The sequence below is a fragment of the Cucumis melo genome, chromosome 11 (genome assembly GCF_025177605.1).
Source record: "Cucumis melo cultivar AY chromosome 11, USDA_Cmelo_AY_1.0, whole genome shotgun sequence".
In the NCBI taxonomy this organism is placed as follows: domain Eukaryota; kingdom Viridiplantae; phylum Streptophyta; class Magnoliopsida; order Cucurbitales; family Cucurbitaceae; genus Cucumis; species Cucumis melo.
The window spans coordinates 31,114,280-31,137,151 of record NC_066867.1 but is presented as its reverse complement, the minus strand read 5'-3'; the positions used below and the strand labels follow the sequence as shown (position 1 = coordinate 31,137,151).

The following is a 22,872-nucleotide window of genomic DNA, read 5'->3' as shown; positions in this document are numbered from 1 at the left end:
CAAAAAAAGAAAAAAAAACGACGTGTGGTTCATCCACAGTAATATTCTTTTTCCTCGCATCTTAGCCGTCCATTTGAATTTACCTTGACGGGGTCGTTTTTCCACCCGTCACTCACTCACTACGCATGACGCTACACGTTACGGACAATTCATTCTTTTTTTTCTTTTTTTTTTTAATTTCTTTAACCGACTCCTTATATTATTTATATTTTTAATCGCTGTTTCCGTTTAAACTCCGTATATATATATATATATATATATTTTTAATTTAATAAGTGTGCGTCAGATCGAATATTAATTAGTATCTTCGAACCATAGGTTAAGAGCGCTCCCCTTCTCCAATTTTACCCCACAATACAACATAATACTAATGACTATGTCAATGCCGATCACATGATGTAACATCTACCTTCATAGTTGATAGTATAATTTTTATGTTAATTAAGTTAGGTTTTAAATTAATTAATAAAATATAATTAAAAGTTATTGAGTAAATAGTTTGATAAATGAATTTATCAAATGTAGTATTTCAAACTAATGTTATAAGAAAAACTATCTGATTCTACAATATTTAAATGTTAAAAAAATTTCATATAATTATGTTTCTTTTCTATAATTTAATGATAAACTTGTACATAACCATTTATATCAATATCATTCTATATATTCAATAAGAGAACACTTTATCATCTTCGATTTAAAATTTAGGATTTCAATGGAATTTTTCGTATAAGAAGTAAATAATTACAATAAACGAATCTAAACATTGGGTTAGAACTTTTTTTTTTTCTTTAATTTTTTAGCTAAACATCAAAATATCATCGAGAAGATTTATGATTAAGAAATCTAAACATTGTGTTTATCTCTTTCTTTCTTCTTCTTTTTTTAGCTAAACATCGAAATATCATTAAAAAAAACTTGTAATTATACCACAAATAACAAGTAGAATGAACTTTCTTCGTTTTATAATACTATTCAAAATTATATTCGATTAAATTCGTATTAAAAAGATTAAAACTAAAATTACAACAAATAAAAATTATTTACTATTCTTTAGATGATTTAGTATAACATAAATACCAACTACTAAATAATTTTTTTTTTATTATTTATTCACATTGGGGACATGACTTGAACTAAACAATTTATTAGTTTATGAAAGTTCGAGAGTTTAATTGATATGATATTATGTTTTAGGATTAATAATTTTAATTAATAGGATAAAAGGGATATTTTTCTTAAAAAAGTTAATATAATTTATAGAAAAAGTGTATTAAAATAGAGGGACAAAGATGAAAATTTAAACTTCAATTGTAATTTTAGAAGAAGGAAAAAAGAGAGAGAGAAAAAAGAAGAAGATAGAGGGGATGATATTTGAGTGAGCCGCGGGTGAGGTTAAAAGGAGGGAAGCCGATTTGAGATGCGGGGGAAACGGCCCCTAAAGCCTAAAGCCCAGGTTGGTTTTTGTACCGTGTACTTCGCTGTTAACAATCACGACCTCTCATTCTTCTCTGTTCCTTCATTCGTATCCGTTTCATCTTTTTCTATATTAAACCCTTCTAAATGCAACATGCAATTCAGAAAGAGGGGTTCACACTATTCTAGATTCTGAATCAATCCAACCCAATTTCCCCCCCCTCTCTTCTCCGAATAGTGGGTTGCATTTTCCCATCCAAAGCAACCCCACGATAAAAAATAAACGAAGAAATTTCTTCTTATACCTTCAAAGAAAACCTTTCTCGCTTTGATTCTCATCTGGGTTTCTTCTGTTTTCTTTGTTTGATCTCCTTTTACCAAACTTTGAAGGTCTGGTTTGGATATGGAGGTGGAGAAGAAGTACATTACCTCTGAGGAGCTTCTCAAGCACAACAAACCAGGAGATCTATGGATCTCTATTCAGGGTAAGGTCTATAATGTCACAGAATGGGCTAAAGTACATCCTGGTGGTGATACGCCTTTTCTCAATTTGGCGGGTCATGATGTTACCGATGCATTCATTGCTTATCATCCTGGCACCGCTTGGGCGTATTTGGATCGGTTGTTCACTGGATTTCATCTCAAGGATTTTCAGGTCTCGGAGATTTCTAAGGATTACAGAAAGCTTGCTTCTGAATTTTCCAAACAAGGTTTGTTTGAGAAGAAGGGGCATGTTATTATGTATTCTTTGATTTCCGTTGCCGTGATGATGTTTCTTGTGGTTTATGGGGTTTTGAAATCTGAGAGTGTTTTGGTTCATTTGGGTTGTGCTATGATTTTGGGTATGCTTTGGATCCAAAGTGCTTATGTGGGTCATGATTCTGGACATTCTAATGTAATGTCGAGTCGTGGATTCAACAAATTGGCTCAAATTTTGTCTGGAAATTGTTTGACGGGGATTAGTATAGCCTGGTGGAAATGGACTCATAATGCTCATCACATCTCTTGCAATAGTCTTGACCATGATCCAGATCTTCAACACATCCCTGTTTTTGCCGTTTCTGCTACTTTCTTCCGGACTTTGACATCTCATTTCTATGGTAGGAAGTTGAAGTTTGATTCCTTGGCTAGATTCTTTGTTAGTTACCAGCATTTCACATTTTACCCTGTGATGTGTGTGGCTAGAGTGAATCTCTTTGTGCAGACATTGTTGCTCTTATTTTCCACTAGAAAAGTCCCTGATAGAGCATTGAACATAATGGGGATTCTTGTGTTTTGGACATGGTTTCCTCTTCTAGTTTCCTATCTCCCTAACTGGCCTGAGAGAGTCATGTTTGTTCTTGCAAGTTTTGCTGTATGTTCTCTACAGCACATCCAATTCTGCCTCAACCATTTCTCTGCTAATGTTTATGTTGGGAAGCCCACTGGGAATGATTGGTTCGAGAAGCAAACAAGTGGGACTTTGGATATCTCTTGTTCATCTTGGATGGATTGGTTTTTTGGTGGATTGCAATTTCAGTTAGAACATCATTTATTCCCAAGGATGCCCAGATGCCAGTTGAGGAAAATCTCTCCAATCGTGGTCGAACTTTGCAAGAAACACAATCTTCCATACAGAAGCTTGTCATTTTGGGATGCTAATGTCCGCACCATTAGAACTCTTAGAACAGCTGCTTTGCAAGCTAGAGACTTGACCAATCCTGTTCCTAAGAACTTGCTCTGGGAAGCCGTGAACACTCATGGATGAAGATGAAGTTAAAGATGAGGTCAGATCCTTCATATTTCTTATCTAGACTTCTCAAGAACGGCAGCAGGTTCTTTTTTTAATTTTTTTTCTCCTCCCTTTTGTTTGTTTATTTTTGATGGGCTTACTGTTATTTTTCATATTATGGGCCTCTTAGGATATGTTTGAACTCTGCTTAAAACATTACACTCAGCTTCCTCTTGTTGGTTCTTTTATTTGATTACCATAAATTTGCCTTTCTATTCTCTCTGCTGAACTTCTGAATTGAATGAAAAACTGCTATATAAAATCCAATCCATGATCTGGGTTTCTTTGAATTTGAACTTCCCTGTTTTTAGAATATACAGCAATGGCGTTTTTTAACTTCTTGTTTATTGAGAGAGAAGAGAATATGCCATTTTTATTTAAAGATCCGATTTGTGTGTTTACTGTGAAAAGGAACTGGGGACTGTCCCCATTTGGCAGTTGTGTCTTGTGATTTCGAATCTTTTCTTTTATGTCCCCATTGTATTGCTTTGTTGAGATTTTGAGTTGAAAATGGTCTGTTTCTGTTTTACCATTGGGAGTTTTGGCCCTACCTCACACATGGCCACCTCACTGCCTTACTCTGGCCTGTCTAAGGTGTGGCTCACCACTCCCCTTCTCTTCTTTTTAGGTCACTTCCGGGCTCGTGTAGAGCATGGTTTGAATGTCGATGGTTCGATTTGGTTCGAGTGAACTCATTAGAAAATTGCATAGTCCAATCAAATGAGACTTCCAAGTCTACATACTACAGATCTAAAGCGCTTTATTGCATTTATGAGTAAATTAATTACAATTCCAATTCCAATTTAGAGAAGAAAAATAAAATCTTCTTGATCTCTTGTATAAATACAGGTAAATTTGTTTCCATGTCTTTCAATGACTCCTATATTCTTTAAATGTTAATTGAATCTATGTTGTTCAACTATACGTGGAATTGAGAGGTTATCTTTTGAGTCGAGGATAGATATGATTGGATTAATTCCATCTCTAGTGACATGCGTCATGGTTTAATCTAATTGGACAAATTCGTGTAGACTCGATTAACTTTTATGCTATAATCTTATTGGATACTTCTATGTCATTATGCCGTAAGGGATAAAATACAATTCACATAGTGTTAACATGCACGCATGACGAACTTTGATGGAACTGATTCACGACACGATATGCATATGTGACACAATTTGATTGGATTATTAAAACACATACGGCAGTAAAATGAACACAAGGCATTATTTTGTTTTTTTCTCACTTAAAGCATTAATTTAGGTCTGATTACCATTTTATTTTGAATTTTTTGCTTGTTTTCTCCCCATTTCTCAGCTATGCTTTTCACCTTTCTTTAAAAAGCATTTTTCTTCCTATCCAACAACTAGAAACAAAACCAGTTTTCAGAAACAATTTCCTTTAGTTTTTAGTTTTAGATTTCTCAAAATGGAGATGATGTGATGTAGACATTTTTGAAGGTTGAAAGTGGAGTTTAGAAGTTTAATTTTAAAAGAAAGAAACCAAAGCAAAATGGCTACCAACTAAGATTAATATAATTACAAGACTGTTCTAATTTGATATATATTAAACACAAGTTAAAAAAGCGTTTATGGGGCTTAATTTTTTTAAAAAATGTCAAATGATTACTGATCGGAGGTCTCGAAATTTGACTTTGTTTTTCTAAAATAGATTTGCAAAAGTAAGTAAATGAATAGATGTAAGAAATGTTTGTAATCTTTTTAAAAAATAAAAAATGAAAAAACCAAATAGTTATAAAACAAAATGAAATCTATACTTTAATTTATTTTAAAAATATTTGACTGTTGTTTATTAATTTGTTAGTTAAAAAAGAAGGAAAAAAGAAATGCCAAAGATCAAATGATTGTGAAATGTGACACAATGGTTGAAAACTTAAACTAGTGTCTATACATTTTTTGATGGAACCTTCACTCGTATTATCTATTGGATTTATGGGACCATTATGGAGAGCCTTGTGTGCAAGGAACGTGATTGACTGTATGCTAATTATCATGTGGTGCTTGTGGAGCTTCTCTACGAGTTTTTCTTCAACAAATCTACTATCGATATTGAAACTCTCACATTGTGGATTGAATAACAATTGATAGTGTTGGGCGGAGCGAATGTTGTTGGTGTGCTTAGTTGGCTCCATTAGTTTTTTCAAGCTTCCTCATCTCTCCCTTTTCCCTCCAATCATTCGGTCATTATTGTTGGAAACTTAATGTCCATCAGGTGTGATCGAACGACGAAGGTGGAGGAAGACTGTATTGGATTGTTTGTGATCATCAAAGGTCTTGATGCTTTTGAGTGACGACTGCAAATTTACCCAAAAATAGAGAAACTAATTTCTTGAAAATTGAGATCGTTTTGAAGGGTGTGAAAGCAAAACGGGTAGCAAGGTTCGAATCCTCTGCCTATGGAAGGAAATTAGAGGGTTTGTGGATGTTTGATACATATTAGGGATCATATTATGTATCTAAGGCACCAATTAGAAATTGGTGTTGTGAGTTATTGTAGTTCATTCCATGTTTGAGACAAGTTGTATATAACCATTTCAAATGCTCTTTACTAATATGTTTACTATTTTCAATCTTTTTTTTTTCTACAATGTTACTATTTTTTATCAAAATAAAAATAATCTACATTCGTAAACGCAAACTATTTTAAACTAGACTAAAATAGTCATGTACCCAACACTATTGTAATCCAACAACTTAAAAACCAACTTGACACTATAAGTGCCTGTTAGAGATCATATTTTGTGAGGCTTAACTAAGCAAAACAATCTAAATCATCACAATCTCTATGATTATAAGAACGCTACAAAAACCACGTAAAACTATTTGAAAATTGGACTCCAACTATAGGAACCAATAAAAAAGTGTAAAACCATATTCACTAATTTTGTAAATTTTAGCTTATGAAGTACTAGTTGATAGCCAATATTACTAAGCTAACAACAAATCATTCGTTTTTAGGACAATATATGTTATTTTTAGTAAAATTAAGAAGTGAAAAATTGACCATTGAATTTTTAAGGAGAAATATTTGTTATTCACAGTCGAACGAACTAAACTTACTCAAACTTTAAAACAAAACTTAATACCTTATTGACTCAACTATCAATACCTTATTTCTTAATTGTCATTATTACTTTAGGTAAGAAGTGTAAAATTTCAACCTATACCTTGTAATACAAACAAATCCTATGACCCTTATTAGGATCTATATGTTCTTTACTTCTCTATCCTTTATTATTCAAATATCGACATGTCGACTGATCTAAACCGACAGAATGCCGCGCTTGACGACGAACTGTTCACAAAGTCTAAACATTTCATAACGCACAAAACGAAAAACCAAAATCGTTTCTTCTTCATTCTCCTCTCGAATTAATTTTCTCCATTTCTTGAACCAAATTTACATTTCGTCTTCGCCCTCACCAACTTATAGACTCAGATCTGCAAAATTCACTTCCTTCCGTTTCGACATCTGATTTCTTCTCCAGTTCTTGCAAAAATTCGGGGCAAAATCCTTCTATTTCCATTGTTCTTGGCACTGTACCGGATTTTCAGGAGCCATTTCGAGTCTCTGGGGGTTCTGGTGTCTGAATGATGTGGAGCTCCATAGCTAATTTGAAAGAAAATCTAAATAAGATAGCTCTCGATGTGCACAATGATGACGACGAGGAGGAATTTGCGATCTATGGCTCTAATAGAGGTGATGCTGACGTTTCGGTCTCTGATCGGAGGAACTCGCATAGATTTGCTCATTCGAATCCTGTAACGCGGTCTCCGGTTGCCAATGGGATTGAAGATGCCCGTCATCCTGAGGTGCATGTTTGTTTATGGACTTGGTTTTCTTCTTATAGCTGAATTTTGGGGAGATGATGCATTTTGGTTTTAGGGGTTTATGAACATGTTTTTGGGAATTGATTTGGTTTAGTTTATCTTGAAATTGCAATGGGATTATAAGTTAATTATCAGTTTTGGCATATAGGAGGGTAAGGTACAGGTTTGGGTTCAGGGAGGTTTGATTACAAATCGAGAACACTATTTTGAGCTAATTGCCGTCTACTGGCGTATTGATTGGGTTTGAACATTCATCTAATTAAGGTCTAAGGTTTAATAAATTAAGTGCATTGCATTATGATGTAATAGAACATATAGTCTGGTTCTAATTTCAATTTCAATTTCAAGTAAGGAAAAGAGTAATTGGTTGGTTTGGGAATAGCTACAGGTTTTGGATGATCTAGTGCTTCATGCCACTATTGCTTACTTGGTTAGTCATGGGTGTTCCATCAATGTATATATATGTCTATGTTTGTTACTTCGTAAACTTTTCTTCTCAAGGATATTTAGTGACACTTCTAATCGAACTTAAGGCTAGGGGCTACCTGTGTAGCTAATTCTAAAATACAACTTTTTGGTTGTAGTTTTGAAATTTTTTTTGAAGGACAGTTTCAGGTGACTTATTATACTATACTTGGAATTATAAATTTTGGAAGAAAAACAACTTCAATTGTTTTGAACAAGCCGTCCTATATATGTATATGTGCGCGCATGTGTGTGTGTGTATATTTTCCTATTAAAAAAACTTCTTAAATAATAGTTATACTTATAATTTTACCAACATTTAAAAAAAAATTATTCTAGAAAGTAGCAATTTAAACACGACTACACCAAAAGGACCAGAACAAAAGGCCAACTTGAGAGACTAACACCTTGAATGCCACGAAAAGACCAAAACGGAAGCCAGCCAGTAAGACTAGCTTGTTACTTTTACTCATCTTCAATCTATTCTGAGTGGCATTCCAACCTGTTTTATATCCCTATTTAGAATCCCTACCTTGATTAATAAGCTTCTTTTTGAAAAGGAAACAAGGCCTTTCATTGATACAAATGAAAAAAGTATAATGCTTGAAATACAATAATACAGAAACTAAAACAACACCTTTTATTGATATAATGATATAAACTAAATTAAGCAGAGAATACCTTGGTTAGCAAGCTTCTTGAAAAGTTTATGAGAGATTTTTATGGCTCCCATCTTGTGGGATGGGAGGTGTTTTCTAGGCCGTTGGACTTGGAGAGTGGTTAGGCATTCCACAGATAATGTAAGTGTGAGAAACACGACCTTGTTGGCTAAATGTCTTTGGTGGTTCTATCATGAAGTTGACACTTTGTGAGTTAAGGTTATGGTTAACAAGTATGCTGTTTCCCCTTTGAATAGAATGTTGATAAGGTTAAAGGCACTTATAGAAAACCTTGAAAGATATTTCACTGAATTTCAGTTTCTTTCCTATTTATTTACATTGTTGTGGGGAACGGGAGAGAAACTTATCTATACCACAAGGCCCTTTATTTATTTATTTTGAGAAACAACCTTTCATTGAAATTTGAGGCCACTAAAAGGCAAATATCCACCTGCTTGGTTAGTCCGGAGGAGCAAATGCTTGAAAAGGTTGAAGTTGAATGGGTTTTAGAAGCTTAACTCTGATGGAATGCTCTAAATAAAGTTTAGATCTTGTACAATGTGTCTGTTTGGCTATAAACTCTGTTTGAGAGAGGTTGAACATATCAACCATTTGTTTCTTCACTGTTCCTTTGTGTCTAAGGCCAGGAATTTTGTTTCTTATAAATTAGGGACTGTGAATTGTCTTCCTCTAGCTGGTCATGCACCTTCTAAATATGCCATTTTCGTTGGTTTGAAACTCATAACAGTTATCCAGGTTCATATATTGTGCCTCTGTGTGACATTATTTGACTGGCCTCTATTTTTATGTTTTGTCTTCTTTAAGTTTCCTGTGAACTGGTTAACTTTAATTTATGTATGGCATTTTTAATTACTGTGCTTCTTGTAGATTGAACAATACAAAGCAGAAATTAAGAGGCTTCAAGAATCCGAGAGGAATATTAAATCATTATCAATGAATTATGCAGCTTTGCTAAAGGAAAAAGAGGTATTCTAGTTGCTCCTTAGAGTTTTACATTCTGATTCATAGTTCCATTTCTATAAAATGAGTAATTAAATGTAATTTGTAATCTAATTGACTCATCCAATGATTAAATGTAATTTGTATGTAGTAATGCTTCTGATGGTTTTCTTGGTTAAATGTGTGATAACATATTTGTAAACCATAAAAATAGTTTTAGTTATCAACTAAATACTGGGTCAAATCTCAACTATCAGTAATTATTATTAATTTATGAATAATGACCTTACTTTAACGGGATTTTCTATAGATTGGATAGCTGTGTCCTTGAGTTCTAAAAAATTAATTTATAAACGTATTTTATGTTATTTATAAATGGTTAATTTATAGGTCTTTTTTCTCTTAGTTGGTTCCCTTTTTTGTAGTTTGTCTCCGTTTTGGGTTTTTTTTCTTTTTGTATGCTTGCACTCTTTCATTTTTCCTTAATCAAAATCAGGTTTTTTGGTCCCTATACTATGGATCTTATTCCATTTGAGTTTGTGTACTTTCAAAACAAATCTTAATAATAGTTGATGTTGTTTATTCTTTTTAATATTATTTTGCATTTTGAAATTTCAAATTCAAAATTTGGATATACTAAAAACTTAAAAATGTTGTTTCCAAAATTTCTACAGTTTGGATCACAATTTCAAGAAATAGTTTTAGAAAACAAATCTGCGTTCTAAAAAAGCCTTTATTGTTATCTTCTGTTTCATATTCATTTGGCAGGAGCTAATCTTACGATTAAACAAGGAAAACGGCTCGCTAAAACAAAGCTTGGATGCTACAAATTCACCTAAATCTGAAAGTTCCAAATCACCAGCAAATGGAACTAGTGAAATGAAGGTAATTTTTGGAGTGCAGATGAAAAATCATGAGCTTGACTCTTGTGAAAGAAAGTTGTGAGCGATCACTACATGTAGGACTGGTGTTTGATTTTGTTTTCTTATGTGTGTCAGAGTTATCATATTTTTGTCAATTGCGTTACAATGCTATTCCACTCCCTGATTTTGCCTAAGTATCTCATTCTGCATCGAATGACGTTAAATGATATTTGAGGATGTGTCCTGTACATAGTTTTGTCACAGGCTCATGTTTCTGTAGTCGTATACAGAGTTATAGCTTGGAATGTTAGGATCTCAGCAAAGCTAAAGTCACTAGAAAATTAGTAAATTGGAAGAGCTTATGCTTCTCAAGAGGTGGAAAGTTGACTCAAGCAAATTGAGTTCTTTTAAAAATCACACTTTACTGTATATTCATCTTCAAGTGTTTGTCAGAGACTATCAAGAAGCTGGAGAAAACGTAGAGACTTTATTTTGGCGAGGTAGCGAGGGAGCCACTAACATCATCAAGTGGAACACCACCTTTTTGCTGGTGGAGTTGGAACTGGGGGCCTCTCTGCAAACATTCCTTGCCCTTAGCCATGTGGGGCATTTTATGAATGAGAAGAATGTTAATTGGAGTATGATAATAGCAGTAAATACCAAGCAGCCAAGGAAGAAGGGATCTTCACCCAGAAACGGTCCTCTAAATTGGACAGGCCATGGCTGAATATTGCTAAGGCCTAAGTCTTTCTCTAAGGCGCACAAATGGTATAAACCAGTGTGATGATGTGTTGGGAGGATTTGTGGTTAATCTATGTTAATTCCATTTTTACTGCCCTTTGTATTACTTTCCCATGCATTTGACAATTGATTCAAAATAAAGTTCTTAAATTTTGATTCAGGAAGAATTATCTCCTTTTATCCTCTTAGCTTACACCTCAGTGGTTGGTAAGGGAGAAATTCTCTTCAAGAAATATCCTTGGCTCATGAGTGCACCTCTTTGATCGGGTGTTTTTTAGAATATACATGATGTAGCTTAAGTAATCTCAAGGAGAAATCCTCCAAGAACCAAGATTGTGGATAAAATGAATAATATGCTTCATACAAGAGGAGAAGACTCCTATTTATAGAGTTCTATTACAATTGGGGGTAAAACGGGAATTAACCTAGAATATTACCTAATTACCCAATTAACCCTTAGTCTTCTTACATCAATACAAAGTGGCTAATTCCAGGATTTCTGTTATATCTAGAGTTATATCTTATGGCAGTCTGTTGCTTAAGGGGATTGGGGCCTTAAATTTGGAAGAAACCTTTTCACTGCAGAAGTGGGGGAGTGACCCTTGTCATCTTCTTTCACAGCAACTTTTCACTGCACAATAGATAAGACTCAAGAGCATGGTCCTTTGAAGGATACGGTTCTTTCACCATTAGATCTTCGATCCTCAACATTGTCAACCAGATTGATTGCCCAAAATTAAGAGAGAGAAGACTGGGGTTTGGTTCAGGAGATGTTATTTTTGGCTATTATATTATAGTTTATCGATATTATTTTTAGTTTTTATTTTTAAAAAGATTATCATGATGTCATGGCCACATATCTTGTTGTAATTTTCTTGATTTATCTTTGCCTTTTGTTTTATCTGTATTTCAATAATTTTGCAGGGAAGCGATCAATCACCTAGCCGACTGCTTAGGGGGAAGACCCGGCGTAATGGTATGGTGTCTAAGCAGGATGGAATTGCTAATGGAGCTTCACACTCTGGAAAACATGATTCCCTGAGTAAGATGGTACCAGAACATTCAACTTCACAGGTAAAGGATGCTGTAATGGAACTCTTTACTCCCTGTTATGGAGATACATTTTTGCCAATTTATGCAGGCAAAATTAAATAATCAAGAATCTTATGTTCAAGTATATTTTGGATTTTCTATTGTTACACAATAATCTCAAATTAATGGTGGCTGGTTCTTCCAAAAAAAAAAGAGGAAAAAACATTAGCTGGGCTTCAGTCAAGAAAGGGGCGAGCTATATGGTTTTGGTTGTTCAATCAGAATACGGTAATGATGTAGGAGCATCCTAGCCATTAGGTTATTTGTTGGGGGATTCGCTAATTATAATAAAGTGAGTGGGTTTGAGGAATTTAAGGTAGGCATATATTGGGATTCGTATTGGAAGAAAATTAATCTTCTTGAACCTTGAGCACCTGTGTAATTTTTCTCCTGGTAATGTCAATAACATATTTCTATTGATACCACATTCAATCTCTGGCTTAATAGTTATTAATATTTCTTGTTTTGCTAATGCCTGTTTATTATCACAATAACATATTCATAATGTTTTTCTATTAAAAAAACCAATCACTTGTTTGAATTGAGTACTTAGTTTTATTTGTTAATGATGAATGAACTTGACAAACAGATATATGAATGCCTTCTAGGAGCTTGCAGATTTGCAAGAAGGGAATATGGGATCACTGCAAGATGTGCAAGCTACTCTTGAGTTGAAACAATTAAGGAAGGAACTTCAACAAGAACGGGAACAGTTGGCAGATGTGCAATTAAGATTGCGAGGTTACATTTTTCTCCTTAAAATTGAAAATTTTATCATTACTATTTTTGATATGTTCCTGCTTATTGCAATTTTCAATTTCTTCTACCATCATTGATCTGATTTTATCTCCCTCTATTACAGAGGAGCAGAAATTGAACAAAAAGTTCCAGGAGGAGTTGAATTCTCTACAAATGAACAAGGACAAAGTAAGTTTGAAATTTAAATATTAGTATGAGTTATTACTTGGAGTTGAAGTTTCAAACTGAAGTATATCTTATGCACAACTTGTTCTCCGCTTCTCTTTTAGTTTCACGTATTCTGTGAATCGTTTTGAAGTTAACTTAGTCTCTCCTGTGTAAATTGTTATTTTCTATTTTGTAAGGATCCAAAAGTCCCATGCATCCATATATCAAAGAGAACTACTAATCATGGCACTCTCCTTTTTTATGGATAAATTATTATTATTTTTGTTAATAAGAACGAAATTTAGCAAGGAATGGAAAATCCTTGATGATTACGAAACGCTACCCTGATTTATTTTAAAGGGTAGCAGAGCTACAAGAAGAGATGAGATTAGGCAATTTACACCAAGATACAACATGGTAAGTAACAAGATGAAAGAACTCATCAGAAGGTTTTCTTTAATAGTTGAAGAACCTTTCTTTCCCAATTTGGGGCCTAGAGATGCTCATTGAAGGAAAAACTTTTGTTTTTTTCTGAAAGTGAGCTCCATAAGAAGATGATAGAAAAACTGATGACGAACTGTATTAACTTCTAGTCTCAAAAAACCCGAGTGAAGGGGTAATGAAGAAAGATGTGGCTTTGAGATTAATTTGCAGCCTGAGTCTAACACAAGGAGCACCAATTGGGGGAGATGGCTGTGTAGAGCATGCATTTCTGTAAGAGGTCTGAATAAATTAAGCACCCGATAAGGGATTTCTCACAAAAGGAATTTTATCTTCTTTGGGTAGCCTCTTTTTCAAATAGCTTGAGTCGAAAGAGAAGTGTATAAGGTCAATGAAGATTATCATATCCTGCAAAAAAGATTTTATAATGAAAAGCCTGTTATTGGAACCCTTCTAGTTCGGGAATCATCTAAAGCAAATAAATCACCAAAAAGAATTTTAGGTGTATGCCCGAACATTTGCCCCCCTCCCCAAATAAAATTCCCCTAGCCTTTCCACCTTTTAAGCCACTTGACTCGGTAAATTGAAAAGAGAGGTATGTTGGATCATTGTGGAGAGGGTGTCTTGAGAGAACACAGGCCACACTCTTGTGAAGACAACTGGTGCAGCTAATATGCGGAAAGTCGGCTACCATGGAGGTATCCATTTTCTTAGGAATATGGCAAACATAAGTCTCATTAATGTGGCCGTTGATGATTCTATTCTGAAAATAATCTTGTAACACTCATAATGTCACTTCCCTGTTCTCTCTGCAACCAACTCATAGAACGTCCCTGTTATCCTTTGCTGGCTATTTGCAAGAGAGAAAAAGAACAGGTGTGAAGTGAATCACAGTTTTATATGCATTTTTGTTCTTTTTGTAGACACTGATGAAAGTACTAGGAGATCGCTCTTTTTGGTGTTTTTATGATGTAATGTGCCAGTAGAGTGTAGGTGAGCCTAGCGTTCACTTGACTACAGGAATACCTAGCATCACCAATATATGATTTGCGTAACTCAGCGCAAGTCAACCATTCAAGCAGGACGCTTTTGCTGACTATTCTCTAGGGTTAGAGGATGAATTGGAGAGGGCTGTCTTATTAAAGTGGAACTGATTAGATTATTTTCTAGTCATCTTACTGGAGGTCACTTCATTTTTTTAATATGTCTATATATGTCAAATATGTGGATGTTTGTTTGTCACTGTATCTAGTATCCTTGGTTTCTTTTATGCTTGTTAAAATTATTCCTTTTCTTAAGCAGGCATCGTTGGAGATGAGTGACATTCTAAGAGAATTGAATGAGAAGAAACTAGAAGTAAAGCAATTGCAAGTTGAGTTGAATAGAAGAGAGAAGATGAAGTCTGATGATAACGTGGAGGAATTGAAGAGATTAATTACAACATTGGAGAAAGAAAAAAGTACTCTGGAGGTCACTAAATCATTTTTAGTTTTTGGTTGGAATAAGTGAAAAATGTGTTTTCTATTTATACACATTTCTGTGTTCTCAATCTCTAATATTGAATGCTTCTCATGTACAGATGGAAAAGAAGGAACTCAAAGATACATTGGAAAAGAGCCGAGAGTCGTCAGGTGTTGGAACCCCATCAAAATCATTGGAAATGGTGAATAGGCACCTAAGTGGTTCTAGTGAGGTAATTCTGATCCACGTAATCTGGAAGAGTGTTTGTTCTGTTTACCAGCTGTTCAGATTGTTTAATTTCTCATGAAATCACTGCCGATGTGGTCTGCTTGTATCCTCTGCATGCGATAATTTGCCTGCATACACTTGTTAAATACGTCAATGTAGTTTAGGTTGATTTTTTTTTTTGTCAAAATTTTCAGGGTGACTTCTTATTATGTTCTTTTACTTTTTCTTTAAGTAGAAATTAGGTCCATCTGGAAAAGAAGATAGGGACCTATCATTGCAAAAATTGAAGAAAGATTTGAAGGAAATGCAGCAAGAGAGAGACAAGGCTGTGCATGAACTATCACGTCTCAAGCAGCATTTGTTGGAAAAGGTTTCCTATCTTAACTAGTCTTGTGGGTGACAATATTCAAGTTTACATCATTTGAACTAATTGTGATATGGTTGTGAATTTGGGCTCCTAAATGCTTAAATGTGTTATAATCTTATCCTGGTCATTCAAGAAGTCAGATAATTTAGGATCTGGTTAAGGTCAGTGCATAAAACCACAAAGTTTCTCCTATATTTTACTTTTTTCTAATGGGGTACTGGGATCTCTCCAATGATTCAAATCTTCTTGGAGGAACTAGATGCCTGTGTTCAAATATAACTGCTTAAAGGTTTTTTAATGGAGAACTTGATTGTATTTGGTGATTGTATTAATTCAGCCTAGCTGTTTTTAGATTAATTATCATTGTTTCTACTTATATTGTTTTTGTTGCAAGGGATCTTGCAAACCTTTGGATCTTCTGTGTGCTACTGTTTATTTTAGAACCTACTGTGGCTGAGTGGTTTTTTTTATTTCTGGAATCCTGTCAAGGAATCTGAGGAATCAGAAAAGATGGATGAAGACAGCAGGATAATTGAAGAACTTCGTCATAATAATGAGTATCAGAGGGGTCAGATATTGCATTTAGAGAAAGCATTGAATCAGGCAATTGCGACACAGAAGGAGGCTGAGATGTATGGTAACAATGAACTTCAGAAATCTAAAGAAATTATTGAAGATCTTAACAGAAAACTTGCAAACTGTATGAGTACTATAGATTCCAAGAACATTGAACTATTGAATCTTCAAACTGCACTTGGCCAGTACTATGCAGAAATTGAAGCCAAGGTAAAGAAAAATGAAATTTAAATTAAATTTGCAACAATTTATAGCAATATGCAAGCGTGCTGTTATTTGATTGTGCTGCAATCTTATTCTTACTTTGAACTTTAGGAACACTTGGAGAGTGTTTTGGCTCGGGAAAGAGAAGAAGAAGCTAAATTGTCTCAAATGCTAAAGGTATGCTGTTTCTGACTATGTCAACTATACATGCTTTTATCAATAACATGCCTTAGCTCTTAGTTTTCTAAGTGGGGCTTGTCTTTGAATTCTGTTTATGTGAATATTATAAGGAAAATCTTGTTCTCTGTAAACTAGAACTTTATCCAAATCCATTTCATGTTTTTGAGAATATTGCCGAATAGGGGATTGGATCCCTCGCCATAATTTTTTTAATCTTTACGTCTAATCGTAATATGAACTAATTAAGTGTTAATATATAGCAAGTCTATAATAGATAGTTTTAGAAATTTGTTAGTTCTCACTTGTCATCAACCTATCATTTTCGTACTCTTTTGAGTGTCTAGACTTTCAGAATTATCATCTCGCATCTGACTTTTACGAGATTACTTTTTTGGATGAACGACTCACATTGATTTCATAGGTCTTCTTTGTTCATTTTTTTCATTTTTGCTTAATGCTCTGTTTCGTTACCCAGGATGCTAACCAAAGAGAAGATGCGTTAAAGAAGGAGAAGGAAGAAATTTTGTCAAAGCTTTCAATTTCTGAAAGAGCATTGGGAGAATGGAAAAGCAGAGTCAATAAACTTGAAGAAGATAATTCAAAGTTGCGCCGTGCTCTTGATCAGAGTATGACAAGGCTGAATAGGATGTCGGTGGATTCAGATTTTCTTGTTGACAGGTAAATCTTCGTAAATATTTGTTGTTGGGAATTTACACCACTGCTCATTTCTCTCACCCACTCACATTTCACTCGAATAGTCTACTTCTGGATACCTTTTGCTTCTGTTTTTGGTTTTTATGGAAAAAAAAGACTAATTTTTCATTGCCATGTGATATGTGAAAAGTTACTTTAGCCTTGTTCCAATATACCTCTGCATCCCTGTTTCAAACGTTGACCTTGTTGAAAATTTTGTTGCATCTTTCTAGCTTCAATGCTCCAAAGGTTTAACAGGATAGCTGTAGTCCTTTGTGATTTGAATATTAGTTTCTTTTCATTAATTCAATGAAAAGTGTTTTCTTTTAAAAAGAACAGATAGCTATAGTCCACAAATTTTTTGGTTTTCACTTAAAATGAAGTACACAACAATTTTAGCAATTTATCATCTGCGGAGCAATTAGGAGTTGATCACAGCTGAAACTTTGTCGCTGAAATTTGTGTCGACACATATCGGCTAGCTAAAGGAACACTATTAGTTAATGATACACTCCTTTGGAAAGAGAACACCAAGATGGTTTTAAGACATATCATCTAAGTAGTAATATATCAGATGCATTAGGATTGTGAAAGACGATGTATCCACACGGTACTTGCCTTTTCAAATTGCAAATGAGAGATCTGTTGTTAAGTTCCACAAAGATAACTACCAACCATTGTTAGGTTGACTAGCCATTATTGTCTCTTCAAATTGAAACTCCGGTTATCCCATTGTCTCTACTCTTTTGAATAATTACGTACTTCATGAACCCCCACCGTCAATTGTGCTGTTTCTTTGCAATTCGACCATGTGGAGTTGTGATACTGACGATCATTGGGAGGTTTTGACAGGCGTATTGTGATCAAATTACTGGTGACGTACTTCCAGAGAAACCACAGTAAAGAGGTATTTTTATCTTATATTTATTAACATATTTGTTATATAAGCTTCGTGTTATGTTCCCTGTATTGACTGTGTCTGCAGATATGTGGACCGATATGTTGTCTTAGAGTAGGCAACTTGGTTAGTTGGGATGATATTTGAATAGATAATGGTTTGACTAGAACCAAAATGCTCTTTTTCCCCTCTTAAAGATCTTCATCCACTTAGTCGTGCATTGCTTGTGCAGGTTTTGGATCTTATGGTCCGCATGCTTGGATTTTCTGAAGATGAGAAGCTGAGGATAGGAGCTGCTAAACAAGGCCCAAGCAAAGGTGTTGTACGCGGAGTTTTAGGCCTTCCTGGACGCCTGGTGGGTGGGATTTTGGGAGGAAGCGCAGCGGAGACACCAGCTAATATGGCTTCTGATAATCAGGTGTGTCTCTCTGGCAAAAGTCTTTGCAACTTCTATTTTGGTAAGATATTGAGATTTTGGGCGAGGAAATCCTATTTTGGTCTCTGGGTTTTCAAATTGATTGTGTTCAAGTTCTTTTCAGTCTCCACACTTTCACGAAAGTACCTACTTTGGTTCGTATTATAATTCCATCATCAGTTTTGATCACATCCAAAACGCACGATGGCCATCGTATATGGTTAAACCTATCATATAGAATTTTAACATTTTATTTATATGGTTCTGGGTTCTCCACTAAGTGGTAACATTCTATTCTTTTAACTTTGTCAATAAAAGAAAAAGTCTGTTCTAAGCTTTGTATTTTCCTTTCAGTCCTTTGCAGATTTATGGGTCGACTTCCTTCTCAAGGAAAATGAAGAGAGAGAGAAGAGACAAGCCGAGGAAAGCCTCAAGCTTCGGGAAGAATCGAAATCCAGTGGCCCAGATGTCGCCCTTACTGGTTCACCATCACTTGATCCCAGAACGAAGACGACTGGTTCAACACCCAATTCTTCAAGAACAGCTTTCCCTTCTCATCTTCAATCGACTCACCTTCCTTTTGGTAATGATTTTCGCCTTTCAAGACACCACTCCGATTCGGAGTTCTCAACAGTTCCTCTCACATCATCATCGGAGAACACTTATAACTCAAGACCGCTTCCAAAATACTGAGATTTTCTATCGTCGTCAAACTACAGGGTGGAATTTGTTAATGATAAAGCCATGTAATGTTCAATTTATTCTTTTACTGGGGTGGCTAGTGTCGGTTAATCGAGTGCAGTCGTTTGAGGAGTCACAAGTTTCACATCTTTATGTTTTCAATATCTTGAAACTTCATTTGTTGTGCAAAAAAAACGAATAAAGGGGGTGTTTTCGTTCATATTTGTTTGAATATTCTTGTTTGTCATGAGCAAAATCACGAATCTAGAGCACAACTCTTGTGCTAATTGATTATAAGCTTCATAAGCATCCCACTTTTACAAAGGCACAGATGAAATTTGATATATTTTCTCCACTTTAAAGTTGCAACTAGAAATTACAATCTCTCTGTTTTGATCGATCATTAAAAGATTGATCTCAAAGCGTGCTAAGGCTCTCATTCTTTGCTCACACATTTGCATTTCAAGACCGACAATTTAGTATACAAAATAGCGCAACTATGCTCATGATATATGCGAGTCTAAGAAATGAAAACGTTCCAATTGTCATTGTTGGATATAGCAGTTACTTAACAGTAACTTTCTATATGTTATCATAGACAATGACAAAAACACTAACATATGAGCTAGCACCTCCTCAGACAACAAACACGTCGCGAAATCGAGTAAAATAGGATGTTATGCATCAAAGATAAGGACACACGTAGCAAGTGAGCTAATTAATTCCAAAATACATTCTTCAAACATGTGAAATAGCGATATGTATGTCTACTCCTGAGTTAGACCGACCGTCCCATTCGAGTACATACAAAAGGTGTCTTACTCGAGTTAGATGGGCCAGTCCAAATAAGTCAGAAACCGAACTTGATGAAGGGGAACATATACAACCTTAGCACCGACCTGAATTTTCAAACTCACAACCAACGTACCATATAGATCGTATACATTACTTGCCAGACAATCAAGACGCGATAGGCAGAAGTATCAACCCATTCACATTCGTTCCCAAATCAATTTTGTCAAACACAAGTCTCGATCACCACATGATACAACCACATTCATTCACCACACTATTAGAAACCCATCTACCAAATCAAATTCAAGAAAAGAAGTAACCTTATACAAAGTTTAATATGTACAAACACATATAAGCTTGAGTTTGAACATCAAATCAAAACATTTACACATTAGCCAGAAAGAAAAAGGAGACTTTCAAGTCCAAAAGAGAACATACATTATACCCTTTTCCTCCCTTTCTTTCAATCCTTCTTGTCCCTTAATGGTTCTTTGGAAAATCTACTCGCCACTTTCTCATTAAAAACCGAATACTTCTTTTTACTCTCTGCCACGATCTTCTCCATAAATGAGTCGATTTTGTACTTGTACTTCTCGTAAAAGACCGGTACCGTGTGCAGCAGTACAACAACTGAAAAAAAGAAAGAAAAAAGTTGGGTAATGTCGAAATGGCAAGGGAGTTTTGAGGTGTATTGTGAAAGTATCTTACCTATGTAAAACAGGGTCAAAAAATTGCACCGTTTTCCTACTACTGATAGGAACCACAAGCCAACAACCACCTGACATTGTAAAACTCAACTATTAGAGATAAAAACATTAATATGTCGTATACTTCAAATTTATTTGACTTATTTGCTCGGACTTGTTTGGTTCGGCAACTAAGTAAACTGCATTTGAACCAGAAAAGATAAGACCATAGAGACGGTAGATGCAACCAAACATCAAAAATAAGATGCACCTACTAGTACCCATTTTAGCCAGTGATCATGTAGTTTCAACTGGTATTGTAAAGTAAGTAGGGTCAAATTACAGATACTGTTTACGGATAATCAAACCATAAGAACTAAGAACTATATCGAACAACGGACCAAATTTCCAAGTCAGCCTTTCCTAGCTTGATCAATCTACAGGTCAAAGCGGACATATTACAACCTTTCTTTTTTTCATATATATTATAAGTATGAGAATACTTGGTTACTAACCGGACTGCATAGCCCACCATATGGTGCTTTTTTGACCTAATTATTGCTCTTATACGTAACTATAAATATGATCATCATGTAGGTAAATTAAGGGGTAGGACTGATTTTATGAAACTCATAATAAGAACAACAAAGGTTCTAAAAAAAATTAAAACAAATTATCTGAAACTATCAAATGAACGGAGGTAATTCATTTCTTGGATCAAGAAATAATAACAAAAGAAGATTATGCATATCAATCTAATTAAGTAGGCCCTAAAATTAGAAAGTTCATATATGAAGGCGATTAGTGCATTGGCCAATTTATTTTAACAGCACTTACAGCAAGAAACTTCTTCACATCTCTCCCGGATGCAACATCACGTAACATCGCAATGGCCCGATTGATCTCTATCCTTGCTGCAGAAGCTACCTGTAGCAATGGTTCCTCCCTAATACGAACTTCCGGAAGATGAGGAGGGCTCCTATTAATTCACTCAAATTATTTTTGAAGAGCTAGGTTCAAGCATACATTACTGTACTTGATAAAAATGAGAGATTTTAGGTATTGAAACGTACTTGTAGATGAATATATGAGCATTGGACCAAAGAAACAAGAGAGCAACAACCACGATCAACGCGTAACATAGAATTGGAAGCAAATGATATTCAAGCAATTCAAAAAACGCCCAAACTATCGTTGCTCCGCCAACAAACGCAACCGAGACCTTCTTGTCCCGCCATAAGAACGCATCCGCAACTACCCAAAACAAAATCATTACACACAATGCCAAATGTTAACATGCACGACCTGATCATTCGATGGTGTCTCCAATATCCATTGGTTTGGATAAAAATAAGCACTAATGTCGTTTTGAATTTCCAATGTTAGAATATGAAAACTATTGTATAAAACTTATGAAAGTACAACATAATTCCAAAAAAAAAAAAAAAAAAAAAAAAAAAACTCAGAACAACCATAACAATTATTATTAGATTATAAGTTCACCAAAACCTATATAATCCATTCTTTAAAAGGGAAGACAAATATTTATATAATCAATATGTAAAGTACGTGCCACCTCCATTAATTATTATTCGACAAACATCATTAGATGATTCATTTATTTATTAAACATTTTATTGTGTAAACCAAAACAGTTCTTGCTTGAAGCTTAGATGAATAAGCTAACAACAAAAGTTGTATTTTTGAAAAGTAGCTAATAGTGATTGGCGTGTAGTTATTACACTATATGATGCCCCAAGACAAATTCGAGTTCCATGTCTATATATATATATATATATATAAGATGATATATGTTAATAAAAACAATAATTTCAAAAACGATCAATATCTTCGGCTATTTTTAAATATAGTAAATAATATCTTTCGTAAATATTTTCAGTAATTTTTAGAGATTAAATTTAAAGAAAGGAAGGAAAAAAAAACTACAAGAATTGGAAAAACACGAAGAGGGATTTAGCCGTACGCTTTCCGGAGCCAAGAACGCGATGAACAGGTTGCTTTTTCCTCAACATTTCAGAACTCTCCGCCGCCTCGTCCTCCGGCGGAGAATGTTCCACTTTGTCGGAATTAGAGGACAGCGGGGGAGAAGGAGTAATGGGTTGTTGATCATTAATAATATTATCATCGGCGATTTCCACCGCCTTGGGTTGTACGGTTTCTGAAGGGTCCGCCATTGACAATGCAATAGGAAGCAACGAGAGAGAAATTTAGTGATTATATAAATGGGTGAATGAGGTGGCGTTTCTACGGTACGTGGCTATGCCACAGTGTCGAACTACGACGGCTGTTTTCACCCGAGATCTTCCACGTGGCGGTGAAGCTTTTAGGACACATAACAAACTAAATTTGTGGATTTTTTAGATAAATATCAAACAAATTTTGGTTTGTAATTATTCATTTTGGGAGAATATATATTTGTTTTGCTTCTACTTTCAAAATGTTACTACTTAATAGAAACATAAATAAACTCCTAAAATGTTACCCAATTGAATCTTTTAA

The 22,872-nt window shown here is 34.7% G+C and overlaps 3 protein-coding genes across 5 annotated transcripts; 2 read left to right on the top strand and 1 right to left on the bottom strand.

The window, feature by feature from the left end:
- Nucleotides 1-1,318: 1,318 nt before the first annotated feature.
- LOC103497683 (delta(8)-fatty-acid desaturase 2) lies at nt 1,319-4,265 on the top strand. 2 transcript variants are annotated; one of them, XR_007824931.1, is made up of 2 exons: nt 1,406-3,230; nt 3,816-4,265. XR_007824931.1 is itself a non-coding variant. In XM_008459939.3 (1 exon), exon 1 carries the CDS (start codon nt 1,820-1,822, stop codon nt 3,161-3,163), a length of 1,344 nt encoding a protein of 447 aa, XP_008458161.1. In that variant the 5' UTR covers nt 1,319-1,819; the 3' UTR covers nt 3,164-3,400. The 2 variants fall into 2 exon arrangements, 1 of the variants encoding a protein (XP_008458161.1); XM_008459939.3 differs by lacking the exon at nt 3,816-4,265 and having other exon boundaries at nt 1,319-3,400.
- Nucleotides 4,266-6,463: 2,198 nt separating this feature from the next.
- LOC103497684 (golgin candidate 4) lies at nt 6,464-19,091 on the top strand. Of its 2 annotated transcripts, XM_008459940.3 has the most exons (15): nt 6,464-7,023; nt 9,054-9,152; nt 9,894-10,010; nt 11,654-11,803; nt 12,430-12,562; nt 12,684-12,748; nt 14,471-14,638; nt 14,748-14,861; nt 15,093-15,227; nt 15,714-16,010; nt 16,116-16,181; nt 16,660-16,862; nt 17,730-17,784; nt 18,008-18,193; nt 18,545-19,091. In XM_008459940.3, exons 1-15 carry the CDS (start codon nt 6,802-6,804, stop codon nt 18,881-18,883), a joined length of 2,349 nt encoding a protein of 782 aa, XP_008458162.2. In that variant the 5' UTR covers nt 6,464-6,801; the 3' UTR covers nt 18,884-19,091. The 2 variants fall into 2 exon arrangements, with proteins under 2 accessions (XP_008458162.2, XP_008458163.2); XM_008459941.3 differs by lacking the exon at nt 9,894-10,010 and having other exon boundaries at nt 6,488-7,023.
- An 877-nt stretch (nt 19,092-19,968) lies between these two features.
- Nucleotides 19,969-22,673, bottom strand: LOC103498001 (reticulon-like protein B2). The gene is made up of 5 exons (XM_008460450.3): nt 22,337-22,673; nt 21,426-21,606; nt 21,190-21,331; nt 20,375-20,444; nt 19,969-20,296 (listed from the first exon to the last, which is right to left on the bottom strand). Exons 1-5 carry the CDS (start codon nt 22,545-22,547, stop codon nt 20,130-20,132), a joined length of 771 nt encoding a protein of 256 aa, XP_008458672.2. The 5' UTR covers nt 22,548-22,673; the 3' UTR covers nt 19,969-20,129.
- Nucleotides 22,674-22,872: the final 199 nt, after the last annotated feature.

Bases quoted from the DNA above. Each gene is read 5' to 3' on its own strand.
- LOC103497683 (XM_008459939.3), top strand. From the start codon at position 1,820: ATGGAGGTGGAGAAGAAGTACATTACCTCTGAGGAGCTTCTCAAGCAC.
- LOC103497684 (XM_008459940.3), top strand. From the start codon at position 6,802: ATGATGTGGAGCTCCATAGCTAATTTGAAAGAAAATCTAAATAAGATA. The intron at 14,639-14,747 runs GTCACTAAATCA...TCTCATGTACAG, and splicing joins AAGAAAAAAGTACTCTGGAG to ATGGAAAAGAAGGAACTCAA. The intron at 15,228-15,713 runs GTTTCCTATCTT...AATCCTGTCAAG, and splicing joins AGCAGCATTTGTTGGAAAAG to GAATCTGAGGAATCAGAAAA.
- LOC103498001 (XM_008460450.3), bottom strand. From the start codon at position 22,547: ATGGCGGACCCTTCAGAAACCGTACAACCCAAGGCGGTGGAAATCGCC. The intron at 21,607-22,336 runs GTACGGCTAAAT...TGTTTTGGGTAG, and splicing joins CGTTCTTGGCTCCGGAAAGC to TTGCGGATGCGTTCTTATGG. The intron at 20,445-21,189 runs GTAAGTGCTGTT...TTACAATGTCAG, and splicing joins ATGTGAAGAAGTTTCTTGCT to GTGGTTGTTGGCTTGTGGTT.